Here is a 20,966-nt window from a genome sequence, read left to right on the forward strand (position 1 = left end):
TGCCTAAATCTGGTATAATTTTCCCTAGTTTCGTCCAGATGGGCTTCCCTTTTCCATTGATGTTTCACGTTTAATTGTCTATGCAGTTCGTTCAACGGTTGTTATCGAGTTAACGTTATGGTGTGCGAGAGGTCACCGGGCGAGGTCAAGATCTAAATTAGTTCATCTTTTTGCCCAGCGCAGTACGGGTAAACACTTTTAGTCACTGGCGACGAACGGTTAAACTCGGCATCTGTTGTGACTTAGTTTTCGTTAACGACTTTTCTGTTTTTGCTGTCTCTGTCTTTATCAGTGATTTTCTGTATGCCCTTGTGCGTATATCGAAATAATTAGTTTATTGAAATATAGACTCGTTTCTATTATATATATATATATATATATATATATATATATATATATATATATATATATATATATATATATATATATATATATATATATTATATATATATAATTATATAATATAATTATTTGACTTGACCTAGAGTTCTTCCCACTTTAACGTAACAAATTTTTACTAATATTCACCTCCCTGAAAAGAATTTTTGATGACTGGCCATATCGGTTAGAAGGAAGTTCCTCACTTATAATTGTGCTTCTCCGTTTGCCTGAAAAACTCTTGCTTCCACAAACCGTTTTCACAACACGCATTATTACAAGTAGTATTTAATGTAACATTCCTCATTTTTCTACAAGATTCAAAGTATATTGTCTCACCTGGATATGCGAACGCTTCCTAATCGTAAGAATAGAAGCTACTTACTAATGCTTATTTGTGCCGTGGTATCTCTCTCTCTCTCTCTCTCTCTCTCTCTCTCTCTCTCTCTCTCTCTCTCTCTCTCTCTCTCTCTCTCTCTCTCTCTCTCATCTTCCATAATTCTCTTAGGAACTCGGGCAATTCCTGAATCCTCAAGGATTCATCAGAAAACCTCCTTACTAAGTAAATACAGTATATGTCGAACCCCACTATGAAGCGAAGGCTTCTTTGATTTACGTCAAGTAGTTATGTTCCAGGAGAGAGCGCCCCGCCACCCCCAGGCGTCGCCTCTTTCTGGTCAAGGACACCTTCCTCAATTTTCCCCCTTCACAACACTGTTAATTTCCTCTACAACACTGATCTCTCTACACCACCTAAATTTCCTCTACTACAACATTGTCTGCGTACACCTAAATTTCCTCTACAACACTGTCTGTGTACACCTTCTAAATTTCCTCTACAACACTGTCTGTGTACACCTTCTAAATTTCCTCTACAACACTGTCTGTGTACACCTTCCAAATTTACAACACTCTCTCTACTACAACACTGTCTGTGTACACCTTCTAAATTTACTACAACACTGTCTCTTCTAAATTTCCTCTACAACACTGTCTGTGTACACCTTCCAAATTTCCTCTACTACAACACTGTGTACACCTTCCAAATTTCCTCTACTACAACACTCTCTGTGTACACCTAAATTTCCTCTACAACACTGTCTGTGTACACCTTCCAAATTTTCTCTACTACAACACTGTCTGTGTACACCTTCTAAATTTCCTCTACAACACTGTCTGTGTACACCTTCCAAATTTCCTCTACTACAACACTGTCTGTGTACACCTTCTAAATTTCCTCTACAACACTGTCTGTGTACACCTTCCAAATTTCCTCTACTACAACACTGTCTGTGTACACCTTCTAAATTTCCTCTACAACACTGTCTGTGTACACCTTCCAAATTTCCTCTACTACAACACTGTGTACACCTTCCAAATTTCCTCTACTACAACACTCTCTGTGTACACCTAAATTTCCTCTACAACACTGTCTGTGTACACCTTCCAAATTTTCTCTACTACAACACTGTCTGTGTACACCTTCCAAATTTCCTCTACTAAAACACTGTCTGTGTACACCTTCCAAATTTCCTCTACTACAACACTGTGTACACCTTATAAATTTTCCAAATTGTTTTTACACCTCTACTACAACACTGTCTGTGTACACCTAAATTTCCTCTACAACACTGTCTGTGTACACCTTCTAAATTTCCAAATTTCTACAACGTTTTCTACTACAACACTGTCTGTGTACACCTTCCAAATTGTCTCTACTAAAACACTGTCTGTGTACACCTTCCAAATTTCCTCTACAACACTGTCTGTGTACACCTTATAAATTTCCTCTACAACACTGTGGACACCTTCCAAATTTCCTCTACTACAACGCTGTCTGTGTACACCTTCTAAATTTCCTCTACAACACTGTCTGTGTACACCTTCTAAATTTCCTCTACTAAAACACTGTCTGTGTACACCTTCCAAATTTCCTCTACTAAAACACTGTCTGTGTACACCTTATAAATTTCCTCTACAACACTGTGGACACTAAATTTCCAACACTGTCTGTGTACACCTTCTACTACAACACTGTCTGTGTACACCTTCTAAATTTCCTCTTACACACTGTCTGTGACACCTTCTAAATTTCCTCTACTACAACGTTTTGTGTGAACACCTTATAAATTTCCTCTACAACATTGTTTACACCTTCTAAATTTCCTCTACACACTTCTTTACACCTTCTAAACAACATTGTCTGTGAACACCTTATAAATTTCCTCTACAACATTGTTTGTGTACACTTAAATTTCCTCTACAACATTGTCTGTGAACACCTTATAAATTTCCTCTACAACATTGTTTGTGTACACTTAAATTTCCTCTACAACATTGTCTGTGAACACCTTATAAATTTCCTCTACAACATTGTTTGTGTACACTTAAATTTCCTCTACAACATTGATCTGTGAACACCTTATAAATTTCCTCTACAGCACTCATCTGTCTACGCCTTCTAAATATCTTCTACAACACTTTTTTTTTTTTTTTTTTTTTTTTTTTTACAACTTGATGTTCCATTATTGTATTTTTCAACTTTGAAAAATTTTCAGAGGCTTTGCCCGGGAAAAGTCAGCTTCTATAAGAATGGAATTATATATATGTATATACTGTATATATATATTGTGTATATATATATTATATATATGTATATATTCATGTATACAGTATATATGTGTATATATATGTATATATATATATATATATATATATATATATATATATATATATATATATATATATATATATGTATGTGTATATATATATATACAATATGAATGTCTTTTACTGCAATACTAGAGTATAATATGAAGATAAAAAGGCCCATAGGCTATACACTATTTGAACGTTGCAACCATATATTTCGAGCATTTCCTTTACCAGTGAAGAGGGGCACGGAGGGAAGTGCTCGAAATATATGGTTGCAACATTCAGATAGTGTTTTATGGGCCTTTTTATCTTCATGTAATATATATATATATATATATATATATATATATATATATATATATATATGTATATATATACATATATATATATATATATATATATATATATATATATATATATATATATATGTATGTATGTGTGTGTTTTATATATATACAGTATATATTTATATGTATATATAGATATATATATATATATATATATATATATATATATATATATATATATATATATATATATATATATACACACACACACACATATACATATATATATGTATATATATGTATACATATATATATATATATATATATATATATATATATATATATATATATATATATATATATATACAAAGGTGTGTGTGTGTGTGTGTAATTAATCCCAGTGCAAGATCTCTGAAGCAATTATGACTCTGAAGGATTTAGAAGTCTCCGGAACTCCTCCTTGAAGCAAGCGCTGAAGCCATTTTCCTGTTAGTCTCTGGACTCGACGTCTTCCAGGCGTGAAGAGGAATTCTGAAGATCTCGTAAGGCTCAAATCATAAGCATCTCCTCCGTAAAAACGCCTTTAAGCACCACCCAAACCCTGAAGCCAAACTGGAGTCCGCAAATCATCTTCGTCTCTCTGAACACGCAAGGCACCGCGAGGACTCGCGGATTCCGGGTAAGCCCAGACAAATCCTGGGAAACCCCACATCTAAGAAAGTGGCAGATTCTGAAACTATGCTTTCGTCTCGAGCGTGTGTTAGGTACATCTCATCATGAGTACTTTCATATGCAGTATTGTTAACTTTGTGAAAATGGCTTTGCTTAAGCAAATTCATATTATTTGTGGCTACGGGATTCGTCGTAGTAATATTATTGATAACAACACTTGCGACCACGGGATTCGCCGTGGTAATATTATTGATAATAACACTTGCGACCACGGGATTCGCCGTGGTAATATCATCGACGATATTTGTGGCTACGAGAATCGCCGTAGTAATATTGTTTTAAAATTGGCTCTGTTCCTCGGAACAGTTTTTACTCTTGTAAATACCGGACGGAAAATCAATTCTTTGCGGAATGGAACGACAGATCTGTCACCACCCAGACAGGAGGAGGACAACAACCCACATTCGGCTTTGAAGGAGGTTTACGAAAGGAAATTTGACGATCTCGGAATGGAAGTTCAGCTGCTCCGAAGCGAAAATTCTCGCTTGCGAGCAACGCTGCTGGAAAAAGAGAACTTCTTCGACCAAATGACTGCAGACATCGACGGGCTGAGACGAAAGGTTACTGATAATTTCAAAGCAAGGATGGAACAACTGGAGCGATCTCAAGAGGAGAAAGAATTTAAAAAGATAATAGGCGGTTTTGAGATGGAAATCCAGACTGCGGCAGACGACATCAGGAACCTGAAAACAGAAAAGGAAATCCAAAATCGCGATCTAACGGAGGAGATCAGAAATCTTCAGAGTGAAAAGGAAATATGGTCAAGGGCAGACTGACAGAAAATCTGAAAGAAAGCAACATTCAACGTGAAAAGATAATTACCGGTTTGCAGAAGGAGCTGAGTGATCTCCGCGGACGAAATACTGAAAACGACATAAATATTGCCCATATGAAGAAAGAAAATACAGAAAAGCATGAGAAGATAGAAGATTTGGAGAGGGAAGCTCGGGACTTAGTGAAACAAAAAGAAAAATTAAAACGGAATTGGAAAGGAAGTTGATGACCTCAAGCAGAGACTGAGTAACCAACAGGATACGAATATGGAAAAGGACGTAAAGATTGAAAGGTTGAAACACGAGGTGACTGAAAAGGAGGAGAAAATACAAGATTTGCAGAACACAGTCCTGAATTTAGTTGATGAAAACAAGAAAATTAAAATGAAATGGATACCAAAGTAAATGACCTTAGGCATGAGCTCCGTGACCAGCAGGACCTGAATAAGGAAAAGGACTTGGAGGCTGAAAGGTTTCAACAAGAAATAATTGAATATGAAGAGAAAATTCAAGGTCTGGAGGAGAATGTCATCGACTTGAAAGAAGAACATCGGAAAAGAAAAGCTGAAATGGAGAAAGAGAGAAATGACCTCAAAGAAGAACTGAGCAGCCTCCAGTCTGTGAATATGGAAAAGGAGGAAGAGAAGGAACTGTTTCAACAAGAAATCATGGAATGCAGAAAAACGATTCACTTTTTGGAAAATGACGTCCTCAACTTGATTGAAGAAAAGAAGAGCATGGAAACTAAATTGGAAAAGGAAATGAACGAACTCAAAGAAGAACTGAGCAACCTGCAGGATGTGAATATGGAAAAGCACGAGGAAATAGAACTGTTTAAAAAAGAAGTCATTGAATGCCGAAAAACGATCCATGGTTTGGAAAACGAGGTCATCGAGTTGATGGAGGAGAATCAGGAGAGGACAATGGAAAAGGAAAAGGAAATAAATAACCTCAAAGAAGAGTTGATCAACCTCCAATCTCTGAATATGGAAAAGGACGAGAAGATGGAACAGTTTAAAAAAGAAGTACTCGAATGTGGAAAAACGATTCATGGTTTGGAAAATGAGGTGATCCAGTTGATGGATGAAAATCAGAAGAGGAAAATGGAAATGGAAAAGGAAGTAAATGACCTCAAAGAAGAACTGAGAAACTTGCTGGATATGAATATTGAAAAGGACGAGGAGATGGGCCTGCTCAAAAAAGAAGTAATTGAATGTGGGACAACGATTCAAGTTTTGGAAAATGAGATCATCCAATTGATGGAAGAAACTCAGAAGAGAGAAACAGAAATGGAGGTTATGCATAGGGAAAAGACCCAGGAGATGGAACGGTTTGAGAAAGAAAAAATGGAGTATGAACACACGATTCAAGTTTTAGAAAATGAGGTAATTGAGTTGATAGAGGAAAATCAGAAGAGGAAAATGGAAACGCAAAAGGAAGTAAATGACCTCAAAGAAGAACTGAGAAATTTGCAGGATATGAATATTGAAAAGGACGAGGAAATGGGCCTGTTCAAAAAAGAAGTAATCGAATGTGGGACAACGATGCAAGTTTTAGAAAATGAGATCATCCAATTGATGGAAGAAAATCAGAAGAAAGAAACAGAAATGGAGGTTATGCATATGGAAAAGAACCAGGAGATGGAACGGTTTGAGAAAGAAAAAATGGAGTATGAATACATGATTCAAGTTTTGGAAAATGAGATCATCCAATTGATGGAAGAAAATCAGAAGAGAGAAACAGAAATGGAGGTTATGCATATGGAAAAGAACCAGGAGATGGAACGGTTTGAGAAAGAAAAAATGGAGTATGAATACATGATTCAAGTTTTGGAAAATGAGGTCATTGAGTTGATAGAGGAAAACCAGATGAGGAAAACGGAACAGGAAAAGGAAGTAAATGACCTCAAAGAAGAATTGAACCACCTCCAGTCTATGAATATGGAAAAGGACGAGGAGAAGGAACAGTTTGAAAAAGAAAAAATGGAATATGAACAAACTATTCAAGTTTTGGAAAATGAGGTCATTGAGTTGATAGAGGAAAATCAGAAGAGGAAAACGGAAATGGAAAAGGCGTTAAATGACTTCAAGGAAGAGTTGAGCAACCAGCAGGATATGCGTATGGAAAAGGACAAAGAACAAGCAGCATGTGAAGAGGAAGAAGCAGTGAGCATACAAAGTGAAATCAGAAAGGAAATAGAAAAACTTAAGGAGGAGCAAGACAACCAGTGGAAACAGGTACTGGAGCGTCAGAGAAACAGAGAGGAAATGGAACGCATGATGCAACAACTTGCAGAGACGTTGGGCATCGAAGAATGTCTGACGGGTCCTGATGAAAGGGAGCAGACTGGCGAAAAGGAAGAGGAGAATCTACATGAACCAGAAGCAGCAGCTCTTGGCGAGGATCCTTGTGATCACTTTGTATCAAATACAAGAAGAGAGTCAGAAAAAGAGTTCGACTTGGAACCCGAAACCCAAAGAGAGGAAGATGAAAGCAAGATGGCCCAGAAAGAACAATCATCACGTCAGGAGGAAGAAGAGGCGAAACTAGTAAGTGAAATAGAAAGGGAGATAGAAAAATGTAAAGAGGACCAAGAAAACCTAAAGAAACAGATACAGGAGCAAGCGAGAAAGAGAGAGGCAATAGGATGCATTATACAAAATCTTACACATAAAAAAGGTAAGAAAAAGAGGAGCATAAAATCTTCACGGCACACAAGGAGAAGATGAACCTGAGGAAACGATGATGACGATCCAGAAGAAGAAAAAAGGAATAACATCTGGACCTGGAATGGAAGAGCCGGACCTGAAGAGCTAAACACTGCCTGGAACACCGGACCTGAAATGGAAAAGCCGGACCTGAAGAGTTAGACACTGCCTGGAACACCGGACCTGGAATGGAAAAGCCGGACCTGAAGAGTTAGACACTGCCTGGAACACCGGACCTGAAATGGAAAAGCTGGACCTGAAGAGTTAGACACTGCCTGGAACACCGGACCTGGAATGGAAAAGCTGGACCTGAAGAGCTAGACACCGCCTGGAACTGTTCCCGAGGCTGGCAAATGGACAGCGGTCGGCCCCCCAACTGCTGTACTTTCGCCGGCCTCGTGCACAGTTCCCAGCACTGTTCTGCTCTTCAGTTCTGGGTCCTCCATTCCAGGGCTAGTGAATGTCCAGCGGTCCCCCCACCGCTGTCCATTCGCCAGCCTTGAGCACAGTTCCAGACACTGTTCTGCTCTTCAGTTCTGGGTCCTCCATTCCAGGGCCAGTGAATGTCCAGCGGTCCCCCCACCGCTGTCCATTCGCCAGCCTCAAGCAGAGTTCCAGACACTGTTCTGCTCTTCAGTTCTGGGTCCTCCATTCCAGGGCCAGTGAATGTCCAGCGGTCCCCCCACCGCTGTCCATTCGCCAGCCTCGAGCACAGTTCCAGACACTATTCTGCTCTTCAGTTCTGAGTCCTCCATTCCAGGGCCAGTGAATGTGCAGCAGGTTCGACTAGCAGCTGGTCATATTGAACGTCTCATCCGTAAGCTCCACTAACTGGATTTCTGCCTAATTTTAAGTGCTGGCCTGAGGCCTCCTTAGGGAAATCTGTAGCAGCTGAGCCAACTTAGCAGGTTGGGTATACCAGTTTGAGACTTAGGCAAGCCCTCTAGCATGGTAAGTTAATGTCTCCGTCATCGAACCTGGATTTCTGCCCACCTTTGACTGTTGGCCTAGACCTCCTTAAGGAAATCTGTAGCAGCTGAGCCAACTTCAGGTTGGGTATACCAGTTCGAGACGTAGGCAACCTCTAGCATGGTAAGTTAATGCCTCCGTCATCGAACCTGGATTGCTGCCCACCTTTTGACTGTTGGCCTAGACCTCCTTAAGGAAGTCTGTAGCAGCTGAGCCAACTTAAGGTTGGGTATACCAGTTCGAGACGTAGGCAACCTCTAGCATGGTAAGTTAATGCCTCCGTCATCGAACCTGGATTGCTGCCCACCTTGACTGTTGGCTAGACCTCCTTAAGGAAGTCTGCCCACAGGTTGGGTATTTTGTTACTGTTGCCCACCCTGTTGGCCTAGACCTCCTTAAGGAAGTCTGTAGCAGCTGAGCCAACTTCAGGTTGGGTATACCAGTTCGAGACGTAGGCAACCTCTAGCATGGTAAGTTAATGCCTCCGTCATCGAACCTGGATTGCTGCCCACCTTTTGACTGTTGGCCTAGACCTCCTTAAGGAAGTCTGTAGCAGCTGAGCCAACTTCAGGTTGGGTATACCAGTTCGAGATGTAGGCAACCAGCATGGTCTAGCATCGAACCCTGGATTGCCGCCCACCTTTTGACTAAGTTAATGCCTGAGCCCGTATACCAGTTCGAGACATAGCGTCATCGAACCTGGATTGCTGCCCACCTTTTGACTGTTGGCTGACAGACCTCCTTAAGGAAGTCTGTAGCAGCTGAGCCAACTTCAGGTTGGGTATACCAGTTCGAGACGTAGGCAACCTCTAGCATGGTAAGTTAATGCCTCCGTCATCGAACCTGGATTGCTGCCCACCTTTTGACTGTTGGCCTAGACCTCCTTAAGGAAGTCTGTAGCAGCTGAGCCAACTTCAGGTTGGGTATACCAGTTCGAGACGTAGGCAACCTCTAGCATGGTAAGTTAATGGTCATCGAACCTGGATTGCTGCCCACCTTTTGAATGGCCTAGCCTCCGTAGCAGCCTCAGGTTGGGTATACCAGTTCGAGACGTAGGCAACCCTAGCATGGGATTGTCTGAACCTGGATTGCTGCCCACCTTTTGACTGTTGGCCTAGACCTCCTTAAGGAAGTCTGTAGCAGCTGAGCCAACTTATGCCTCCGTCAGGTTGGGTATACCAGTTCGAGACGTAGGCAACCTCTAGCATGGTAAGTTAATGCCTCCGTCATCGAACCTGGATTGCTGCCCACCTTTTGACTGTTGGCCTAGACCTCCTTAAGGAAGTCTGTAGCAGCTGAGCCAACTTCAGGTTGGGTATACCAGTTCGAGACGTAGGCAACCTCTAGCATGGTAAGTTAATGCCTCCGTCATCGAACCTGGATTGCTGCCCACCTTTTGACTGTTGGCCTAGACCTCCTTAAGGAAGTCTGTAGCAGCTGAGCCAACTTAAGGTTGGGTATACCAGTTCGAGACGTAGGCAACCTCTAGCATGGTAAGTTAATGCCTCCGTCATCGAACCTGGATTGCTGCCCACCTGAGCCAACTTTTGACTGTTGGCCTAGCAGATGCCTCCGTCATCGAACCTGGATTTGCCCACCTTTTTGACTGCTGGCCTAGACCTCCTTAAGGAAGTCTGTAGCAGCTGAGCCAACTTCAGGTTGGGTATACCAGTTCGAGACGTGAGGCAACCTCTAGCATGGTAAGTTAATGCCTCCGTCATCGAACCTGGATTGCTGCCCACCTTTTGACTGTTGGCCCACCTCCTAAGGTTGGGTATAAGTTTAGCAGCTGACTGGTTGGACTGTTGGCCTAGACCTCCAGTTCGAGGTTGGGACAGTTAAGTAGGCAACCTCTAGCATGGTAAGTTAATGCCTCGTCATCGAACCTGGATTGCTGCCCACCTTTTGACTGTTTAGCTAGACCCTCCTTGGCCAAGTCTGTAGCAGCTGAGCCAACTTAAGGTTGGGTATACCAGTTCGAGAAGCATAGGCAACCTCTAGCATGGTAAGTTAATGCCTCCGTCATCGAACCTGGATTGCTGCCCACCTTTTGACTGTTGGCCTAGACCTCCTTAAGGAAGTCTGTAGCAGCTGAGTAGGCAACCTCTAGCAGTTAATGCCTCCGTCATCGAACCTGGTGCCCACATTTTGGTAGACCTCCAGTTAGCAGCTGAGCCAACAGGTTGGGTATACCTCGAGACGTAGGCAACCTCTAGCATGGTAAGTTAATGCCTCCGTCATCGAACCTGGATTGCTGCCCACCTTTTGACTGTTGGCCCAGACCTCCTTAAGGAAGTCTGTAGCAGCTGAGCCAGCAAGGTTGGGTATACCAGTTCGAGACGTAGGCAACCTCTAGCATGGTAAGTTAATGCCTCCGTCATCGAACCTGGATTGCTGTTGGCCCACCTTAAGGAAATCTGTAGCAGCTGAGCCAACAGGTTGGGTATACCAGTTGTAGGCAACCTCTAGCATGGTGGTCATCGAACCTGGATTTCTGTCCACATTTTGACTGTTGACCCTGCCTCCTTGAAATCTGCCTAGACTAGGCAACCTTGAGCATGGTAAGTCTGTTTTGCTGTTGGCCTTAAGGAAGGTAGCATGGTAAGTTAATCGTCATCGAACCTGGATTGCTGCCCACCTTTTGACTGTTGGAGCCAGTCTTGAGCCAACTTCAGGTTGGGTATACCAGTTCGAGACGTAGGCAACCTCTAGCATGGTAAGTTAATGCCTCCGTCATCGAACCTGGATTGCTGCCCACCTTTTGACTGTTGGCCAGACCTCCTTAAGGAAATCTGTAGCAGCTGAGCCAACTTAAGGTTGGGTATACCAGTTTGAGCATGTTAATTGTCATCGAACCCTGCCCACCTTTGACTGTTGGCCTAGACCTCCTTAAGGAAATCTGTAGCAGCTGAGCCAACTTCAGGTTGGGTATACCAGTTCGAGACGTAGGCAACCTCTAGCATGGTAAGTTAATGCCTCCTGGTCATTTTCGAACCTTATGAAATCTGTAGCAGCTGAGCCAATTGTTGCATACCCCGTAGGCAACCTCTAGCATGGTAAGTTAATGCCTCCGTCTCGAACCTGGATTGTTGCCCACCTTGGCTGGGCCTAGACCTCCTTAAGGAAATCTGTAGCAGCTGAGCCAACTTCAGGTTGGGTATACCAGTTCGAGAAGTAGGCAACCTCTAGCATGGTAAGTTAATGCCTCCGTCATCGAACCTGGATTGCTGCCCACCTTTGACTGTTGGCCTAGACCTCCTTAAGGAAATCAGTAGCAGCTGAGCCAACTTCAGGTTGGGTATACCAGTTCGAGACGTAGGCAACCTCTAGCATGGTAAGTTAATGCCTCCGTCATCGAACCTGGATTGCTGCCCACCTTTTGACTGTTGGCCTAGACCTCCTTAAGGAAGTCTGTAGCAGCTGAGCCAACTTAAGGTTGGGTATACCAGTTCGAGAAGTAGGCAACCTCTAGCATGGTAAGTTAATGCCTCAATCATCGAACCTGGATTGCTGCCCACCTTTTTGACTGTTGGCCTAGACCTTCTTAAGGAAGTCTGTAGCAGCTGAGCCAACTTAAGGTTGGGTATACCAGTTCGAGAAGTAGGCAACCTCTGGCATGGTAAGTTAATGCCTCCGTCATCGAACCTGGATTGCTGCCCACCTTTTGACTGTTGGCCTAGACCTCCTTAAGGAAGTCTGTAGCAGCTGAGCCAACTTAAGGTTGGGTATACCAGTTCGAGACGTAGGCAACCTCTAGCATGGTAAGTTAATGCGTCGTCATCGAACCTGGATTGCTGCCCACCTTTGACTGTTGGCCTAGACCTCCTTAAGGAAATCTGTAGTAGCTGAGCCAACTTCAGGTTGGGTATACCAGTTCGAGAAGTAGGCAACCTCTAGCATGGTAAGTTAATGCCTCCGTCATCGAACCTGGATTGCTGCCCACCTTTTGACTGTTGGCCTAGACCTCCTTAAGGAAATCTGTAGCAGCTGAGCCAACTTCAGGTTGGGTATACCAGTTCGAGACGTAGGCAACCTCTAGCATGGTAAGTTAATGCCTCCGTCATCGAACCTGGATTGCTGCCCACCTTTTGACTGTTGGCCTAGACCTCCTTAAGGAAGTCTGTAGCAGCTGAGCCAACTTAAGGTTGGGTATACCAGTTCGAGAAGTAGGCAACCTCTAGCATGGTCGAGTTAATGCCTCCGTCATCGAACCCTGGATTGCTGCCCACCTTTTGACTGTTGGCCTAGACCTTCTTAAGGAAGTCTGTAGCAGCTGAGCCAACTTAAGGTTGGGTATACCAGTTCGAGAAGTAGGCAACCTCTAGCATGGTAAGTTAATGCCTCCGTCATCGAACCTGGATTGCTGCCCACCTTTTGACTGTTGGCCTAGACCTTCTTAAGGAAGTCTGTAGCAGCTGAGCCAACTTAGGTTGGGTATGCCAGTTCGAGATTTAGGCAACCTCTAGCATGGTAAGTTAATGCCTCCGTCATCGAACCTGGATTGCTGCCCACCTTTTGACTGTTGGCCTAGACCTCCTTAAGGAAATCTGTAGTAGCTGAGCCAACTTCAGGTTGGTATACCAGTTCGAGAAGTAGGCAACCTCTAGCATGGTAAGTTAATGCCTCCGTCATCGAACCTGGATTTCTGCCCACCTTTTGACTGTTGGCCTAGACCTCCTTAAGGAAATCTGTAGCAACAGCTGAGCCAACTTAGGTTGGGTATACCAGTTCGAGACATAGGCAACCTCTAGCATGGTAAGTTAATGCCTCCGTCATCGAACCTGGATTTCTGCCCACCTTTTGACTGTTGGCCTAGACCTTAAAGGAAATCTGTAGCAGCTGAGCCAACTTCAGGTTGGGTATACCAGTTGAGACATTAGGCAACCTCTCTGCATGTTCCCAGCAAGTTAATGCCTCCGTCATCGAACCTGGATTTCTGCCCACCTTTTGACTGTTGGCCAGACCTCCTTAAGGAAATCTGTAGTAGCTGAGCCAACTTCAGGTTGGGTATACCAGTTCGAGACGTAGGCAACCTCTAGCATGGTAAGTTAATGCCTCCGTCATCGAACCTGGATTGCTGCCCACCTTTTGACTGTTGGCCTAGACCTCCTTAAGGAAATCTGTAGCAGCTGAGCCAACTTAAGGTTGGGTATACCAGTTCGAGAAGTAGGCAACCTCTAGCATGGTAAGTTAATGCCTCCGTCATCGAACCTGGATTTCTGCCCACCTTTTGACTGTTGGCCAGACCTCCAGGAAGTCTGTAGCAGCTGAGCCAACTTAAGTTGGGTATACCAGTTTAGCAACCTCTAGCATGGTAAGTTAATGCCTCCGTCATCGAACCTGGATTTCTGCCCACCTTTTGACTGTTGGCCTAGACCTCCTTAAGGAAGTCTGTAGCAGCTGAGCCAACTTAAGTTGGGTATACCAGTTCGAGACGTAGGCAACCTCTAGCATGGTAAGTTAATGCCTCCGTCATCGAACCTGGATTGCTGCCCACCTTTTGACTGTTGGCCTAGACCTCCTTAAGGAAGTCTGTGCAGCAGCTGAGCCAACTTAAGGTTGGGTATACCAGTTCGAGAGACGTAGGCAACCTCTAGCATGGTAAGTTAATGCCTCCGTCATCGACCATGGATTTCTGGCCACCCTTTGACTGTTGGCCTAGACCTCCTTAAGGAAATCTGTAGCAGCTGAGCCAACTTCAGGTTGGGTATACCAGTTCGAGACGTAGGCAACCTCTAGCATGGTAAGTTATTGCCTCCGTCATCGAACCTGGATTTCTGCCCACCTTTGACTGTTGGCCTAGACCTCCTTAAGGAAATCTGTAGTAGCTGAGCCAACTTCAGGTTGGGTATACCAGTTCGAGACGTAGGCAACCTCTAGCATGGTAAGTTAATGCCTCCGTCATCGAACCTGGATTTCTGCCCACCTTTTGACTGTTGGCCTAGACCTCCTTAAGGAAATCTGTAGCAGCTGAGCCAACTTAAGGTTGGGTATACCAGTTCGAGAAGTAGGCAACCTCTAGCATGGTAAGTTAATGCCTCCGTCATCGAACCTGGATTTCTGCCCACCTTTTGACTGTTGGCCAGACCTCCTTAAGGAAGTCTTGTAGCAGCTGAGCCAACTTCAGGTTGGGTATACCAGTTCGAGAAGTAGGCAACCTCTAGCATGGTAAGTTAATGCCTCCGTCATCGAACTGGATTTCTGTCCACCTTTGACTGTTAGCCTAGACCTCCTTAAGGAAATCTGTAGCAGCTGAGCCAACTTCAGGTTGGGTATACCAGTTCGAGACGTAGGCAACCTCTAGCATGGTAAGTTAATGCCTCCGTCATCGAACCTGGATTGCTGCCCACCTTTTGACTGTTGGCCTAGACCTCCTTAAGGAAATCTGTAGCAGCTGAGCCAACTTAAGGTTGGGTATACCAGTTCGAGATTAGGCAACCTCTAGCATGGTGAGTTAATGCCTCCGTCATCGAACCTGGATTTCTGCCCACCTTTTGACTGTTGGCCTAGACCTCCTTAAGGAAATCTGTAGCAGCTGAGCCAACAAGGTTGGGTATACCAGTTGAGACGAGGCAAGCCTCTAGCATGGTAAGTTAATGCCTGTCATCGAACCTGGATTTCTGTCCACCTTTTGACTGTTAGCCTAGACCTCCTTAAGGGAAATCTGTAGCAGCTGAGCCAACTTCAGGTTGGTATACCAGTTGGAGACAGTAGGCAACCTCTAGCATGGTAAGTTAATGCCTCCGTCATCGAACGGGGATTTCTGCCCGCCTTTTGACTGTTGGCCTAGACCTCCTTAAGGAAATCTGTAGCAGCTGAGCCAACTTCAGGTTGGGTATACCAGTTCGAGACGTAGGCAACCTCTAGCATGGTAAGTTATTGCCTCCGTCATCGAACCTGGATTTCTGTCCACATTTTGACTGTTGGCCTAGACCTCCTTAAGGAAATCTGTAGCAGCTGAGCCAACTTAAGGTTGGGTATACCAGTTGGAGACGTAGGCAACCTCTAGCATGGTAAGTTAATGCCTCCGTCATCGAACGGGGATTGCTGCCCACCTTTTGACTGTTGGCCTAGACCTCCTTAAGGAAATCTGTAGCAGCTGAGCCAACTTAGGGTTGGGTATACCAGTTCGAGACGTAGGCAACCTCTAGCATGGTAAGTTAATGCCTTCGTCATCGAACCTGGATTTCTGTCCACATTTTGACTGTTGGCCTAGACCTCCTTAAGGGAATCTGTAGCAGCTGAGCCAACTTAAGGTTGGGTATACCAGTTCGAGACGTAGGCAACCTCTAGCACGGTTAAGTTAATGCCTCCTTCATCAAAACCAGATTTCTGCCCACCTTTTGGGTGCTGGCATAAGGCCAGCTTAATCCTCCACTGCTAGAGTTGGCAGCTGCTGTATCTTCCTGCAAGACACGACTGTCTCCCATGCCACTCGATGTATGGGCTGGTTTGGTCTTGGTCTTTAATGGAAGGGGTGGAGGGGGGTCGTGAGTGCCATGTCTTTCCCTATTGTCAAAATAGGGAAAAGCTAAACCCACCTGATGAGCCCTTTGGCAAGGGCGAAACCTCCTAACAATCATAAACGTCATTGCAGTTGTATTAAAGAGGGATACTAATCCTTTGAGTCCCCATTCTAAAGACGTTCCCCATCCTGAGTCAGATTAGGAAATGAAGATCATTCGATACAATTCATTTTAAATACAATATTATGCTTACGACGAAAACAGTTCAAGCCATTTCTTTTATGTGAATAGCACATGAATAGTGTCCTTCTTTAAGGAAAGTAGTGAGTGAAAACAAGATTAAAATATTTCATTAAACTATGGATACACAATAATGATTTCAGCTGACCAAATCAAAGAATTGTTTATCTTATATTACAAAGGGATATCATGTTACCATCGGTTCATCAACTCAATTGATGAGAACTGGTCCCTCTGTTATTCTGAAATATATTATTGTAATGCCTGAATACTTTGCTAAAACAACTACAAATCATATCCTGTGATGAGAGTTTGTTAGTTTCAGGATACGAGATAGGAGGGTGAAGAATCTACCGGTCACTTTTACCAGATACATATGTAATTGTAATAGCCACAATGCCCTCTTTACTTCTCGAATTCTTCGCGCTTTTTGGAGCTTATCACTACAAAGCCTTAAGATTCAAGTGCAAAATATGAAGAAATTGTGATGTCCAGTAGTGAAACAAACCCGGTTTCATAATCACAATGGGATCACGTTCTGACTTGACCATGAGAGGATAAAAGTCTGTGCCTCTCGCACACACATATACCTTTTGTTTTCAGATACATTTATTAGAGCTGGAATAGACACAGCCTCACTGTTGTAGCCAAGTGGGCACTCGTTTTTTATTGCTTTTAGGCTGAAGTTTACATGTAGAATCTACTGGTCACTTTTTACCAGATACATATGTAATTGTAAAAGTGACTAGTAGATTCTACATATATATTACAGCCTAAAAAAGCAATGACAACGATTGCCCACTTGGCTACGATGGTGAGACTGGGTCTATTCCAGCTCTAATAAATGTATCTGAAAATGACAGGTATATGTATGTACGAGAGGCAACAGACTTTTGTCCCTCATGGTCAGGTCAGGAACGTGATCCCATTGTGATTATGGAACCCGGTTCATTTCCCACTACCGTGGACATCACAATTTCTTCATATTTCTTGCACTTGATCTTAAGGCTTTTGTAGTGATAACATATCCAAAAACCGTGAAGAATTCGAGAAGTTAAGAGACATTGTGGCTATTTCAATTACATATGTATGGTAAAAGTGACCAGTGGATTCTGCACCTTCCGATATCGTATCCTAAAACTGACAAACAAACATGAGCTCAGTCCAGCTAGTATCGCATGGCCAATGGAGAATAGATATACATTACATAATATATGTATATATACACATGTATGTATATACATATATATATATATGTATGAGTATATATTTATACATTTTTATATATAGGCTATATATATATATATATATATATATATATATATATATATATATATATATATATAAATATATACAAACACTGCATATATTTATATATGTATATTAATAAATATGCATATATAAAATTTACATTTATATAATAAATTATATATGTATATTTATACAAATGTATAACCTTATAATGTATATGTATATATACATATAATACATATAAATACATATACATTATATATATATATATATATATATATATATATATATATATATATATATATATAAAGCGAAGATGACGGTGGGTTCTATCAATCCAGCAAACAGCAATTTAGTGCAAGGAGAAGGACACTTCTTTATTCCTTTCTGAGTACTTTATTTAGTTGCTGACGTTTCAAAACGTTTAGTCCCATTTTCAAAGCCATATAATAAAAGAAACAGATTTTAAAAAACAAAAAACAGACTCGGAATAACATAACATAAAATTATAACATAAAACTATTAGTACATTAAAAAGGAAGAGTGTTTATTTACCAAGTGGTGCTGAAGGCACAGACCGAGTGACCAGTCCGGTTCAGGTTCAGCTTCGACGTGAACTCACGAGAGGTATAGAGGTGTTGAGGTGGCCTGAGTATTTTGTTGGGGGACAAGTTGTTTAATGAAAAGTGATTCTAATATTGCTAGTTGTTGGTCGTTGGGAGTTCGGCCTATGATTTTGAAATCTTTGTAGTTAATATCGACTTAGCATTTCTTTGCATGTTCACGCATGCAAGAGAATTCTGGATTAGATAATTTAACACCCGTTCTGTAACTCACGCCTCGATGAGAATCCAATCTCATCGAGGCCAGGCCAGAGGAAAGCAAGACAGAGATAATGTGAACAGTCCACGTATTCAGTTTTGACATGCAGAACATATTCGCTTCATAATTATATTGACTTCAGTGTTTTGTGGCTACACTGAGGCTGTTTCAGTGTACCCATATATCAGGAAATGTTCCCACTGACTTACTTTGTGCCCCAAAACTGACCTGATAAAAGGCCAAAATCAAAATTTTGTTTAAATTATGCGATTGTTACCACATATTCGATTGCTAATTATCACTGCAGTAGAAATGAACTTTGGAAAATTCTGATCGACGCTTTGTGTTCCACAATTATATATGATTTCATTTTGGGGAAAAAATCTGAGGTACGTTTGATAAGGCTTGTATTGTTTTATATATTATATATATGTTTTTTTTTTTGGACAATGGTCACTGATTAGGTATTCAGTTACGTTTTATAATTACAGTTATTTCGCAATGTGCTGTGAAGCCTGGGCTAAATGTCATGTATATTTTTCATAAGTGCATGATACAGAGGTTATATGTACAAAATTGAGAAACATATATTGAGAGTGAGTCAGATACAACTTGCTAAAGTTGTATTTGATCAAATATAAACAGTGACTGACAGGTGATTACTTTTCATAACTGTTCAATTTCAAGATTATATAACAACACTTCACTCTTGCAAAAATATCCAGATACCCCGATTTTGCAATAAGAAATTTAATATGATAAAAATTCTTAATGGCCAGTAACAGTTCAAATGGCATGAAAATTAACTTCTAAGCATTAACATACTGTCCATGTTTCCATGTGAAATTGGAGAGAGTTAACAGCGATGACAATTTTCATGACGAAACTACAGCTAACTGTCTTAGATGACATCACAACCAGAATACCAGGATACCTAATATAAATGTCTAAAAAAAATAAAATATTCCTACTCAGATTATCCTACAGAACTACTACGGTCAGATCCAGGACTGAATAAACACCCTAATCTAATCCCTTCGTCTCAACAACAAGCACCAATATTCCTTCCCCTCTCAAAGTTAAGTATATCTTAGTTTAACCAGACCACTGAGCTGATTAACAGCTCTCCTAGGGATGGCCCGAAGGATTAGATTTATTTTTACGTGGCTAAGAACCAATTGGTTACCTAGCAACGGGACCTACAGCTTGTTGTGGAATCCGAACCACATTATAGCGAGAAATGAATTTCTATCACCAGAAACAAACTCCTCTTGTTCTTCACTGGCCGGTCGGAGATTCGAACTCGCGACCAACAGAGTGGTAGCTGAGAACGGAACCCGCTCACCCAGCGAAGAACTGCATAACTACTTTGTCAACATGAAGAACGAGGCAAGGTGCTCTCTTAATTGAGCATGCAAGGAAAGTAATCGTGGAGTCATTCTCTTAACATATAAAATTTGCAAACTATCATCTTACACAGAGTAACCTTACTCTCTGTCTCTACAGATACTGTTTTCTTTTTCTTATGAAACAATGATTCTATGAAGCATGTAAGCACAGGGAGTAGGAACCGATTTTTCGTAACTCATAAAATATACAGAATGTTATTTTACACAGGCTAGATAAATAAATAAATAAATAAATAAATAAATAAATAAATAAATAAATAAATAAATAAATAAATATTTATCCTGTGAAACCTAGAGAATATTAAATACATTCTATGCCTTGGCAAGGATGTATTTTTGTTGTCTAATTACTTTTACAATAAGTAAATGGATATTTAATTTGGTGTAAAACCGCCAAAACGCCAAAGTAAATTCCAGGAAGAGAGGGAAAGAAAGAAAGAAAGAAAGGAAAGAAGGTGGAGGCAAAATGCAGACCAGTAGACACCCTCTGCAGGATGCTAAATATAAAAAGCAAGAAAGAGGAACTTTGAGTCTGATGGGAAGCTCTGAGCCGTCAGTCAAGCAATAACTTATTTACGAGTTTCTGATGAGCCATTCGACGACACTCAGGAGGAGCGGAATCAAGTCCTGTGATGCCCAGGAATTCCGGGCCAAGATACGAACCCTTTTCCCTTTTACTGGAAACGACTCTGGGACGCTTTTTTCTTTTCCTTTTGGGAGGATGAGGGTGCTAGGCCTACGCCCTTTCTCTAATGGATGAAATCCTAATCAGTCTTCTAATTACCAGTGACGTAATTTGCATAATTCGCTTCTCAAGTCAACTGAATAACATCGGGTTTTATTCTGAACGAGCTAGAAAAATTGACCGTACATTCCCTGCAGTAGAATCTGGATTGCATGGGCAAATAAGTTACCAAATCCCACCATAAACATATGCAGTCTTGCACAGTACATACACACACATACCCATATTATGTATATATACATATATGTATACATGTAAATATATACCTATATATACAGTATATGTATATATATATATATATATATATATATATATTATATATATGTATATATATATATAAATTTTTACATCAGCGCCAAAATCCGGCCTGTAAAGGGCATTAGCAATTCACCCACATAGGTCTTTTATGACCTGTCTGGAGTGAAGTGCTAACTCCCTGGCTTCTCATTTACTGAGTTCTATCCCAACGTGAGTCAGAAATTTGTTTATGTGAAACACTGTCTCATGTCTTATTATATATATAATATATAT

At 41.6% G+C, this 20,966-nt stretch overlaps 1 protein-coding gene and 1 long non-coding RNA gene across 2 annotated transcripts in view; both read left to right on the forward strand.

The window, feature by feature from the left end:
• The window catches only part of LOC136852030 (uncharacterized), a 194,650-nt gene that overhangs the window by 77,005 nt on the left and 96,679 nt on the right, over window positions 1-20,966 (forward strand). The window lies entirely within an intron of this gene.
• Window positions 5,030-8,331, forward strand: LOC136852029 (putative leucine-rich repeat-containing protein DDB_G0290503). Its single transcript, XM_067126509.1, has one exon. It carries the CDS (start codon window positions 5,215-5,217, stop codon window positions 7,552-7,554), a length of 2,340 nt encoding a protein of 779 aa, XP_066982610.1. The 5' UTR covers window positions 5,030-5,214; the 3' UTR covers window positions 7,555-8,331.

This window comes from Macrobrachium rosenbergii, chromosome 24 (assembly GCF_040412425.1).
Source record: "Macrobrachium rosenbergii isolate ZJJX-2024 chromosome 24, ASM4041242v1, whole genome shotgun sequence".
Taxonomy (NCBI): Eukaryota; Metazoa; Arthropoda; class Malacostraca; order Decapoda; family Palaemonidae; genus Macrobrachium; species Macrobrachium rosenbergii.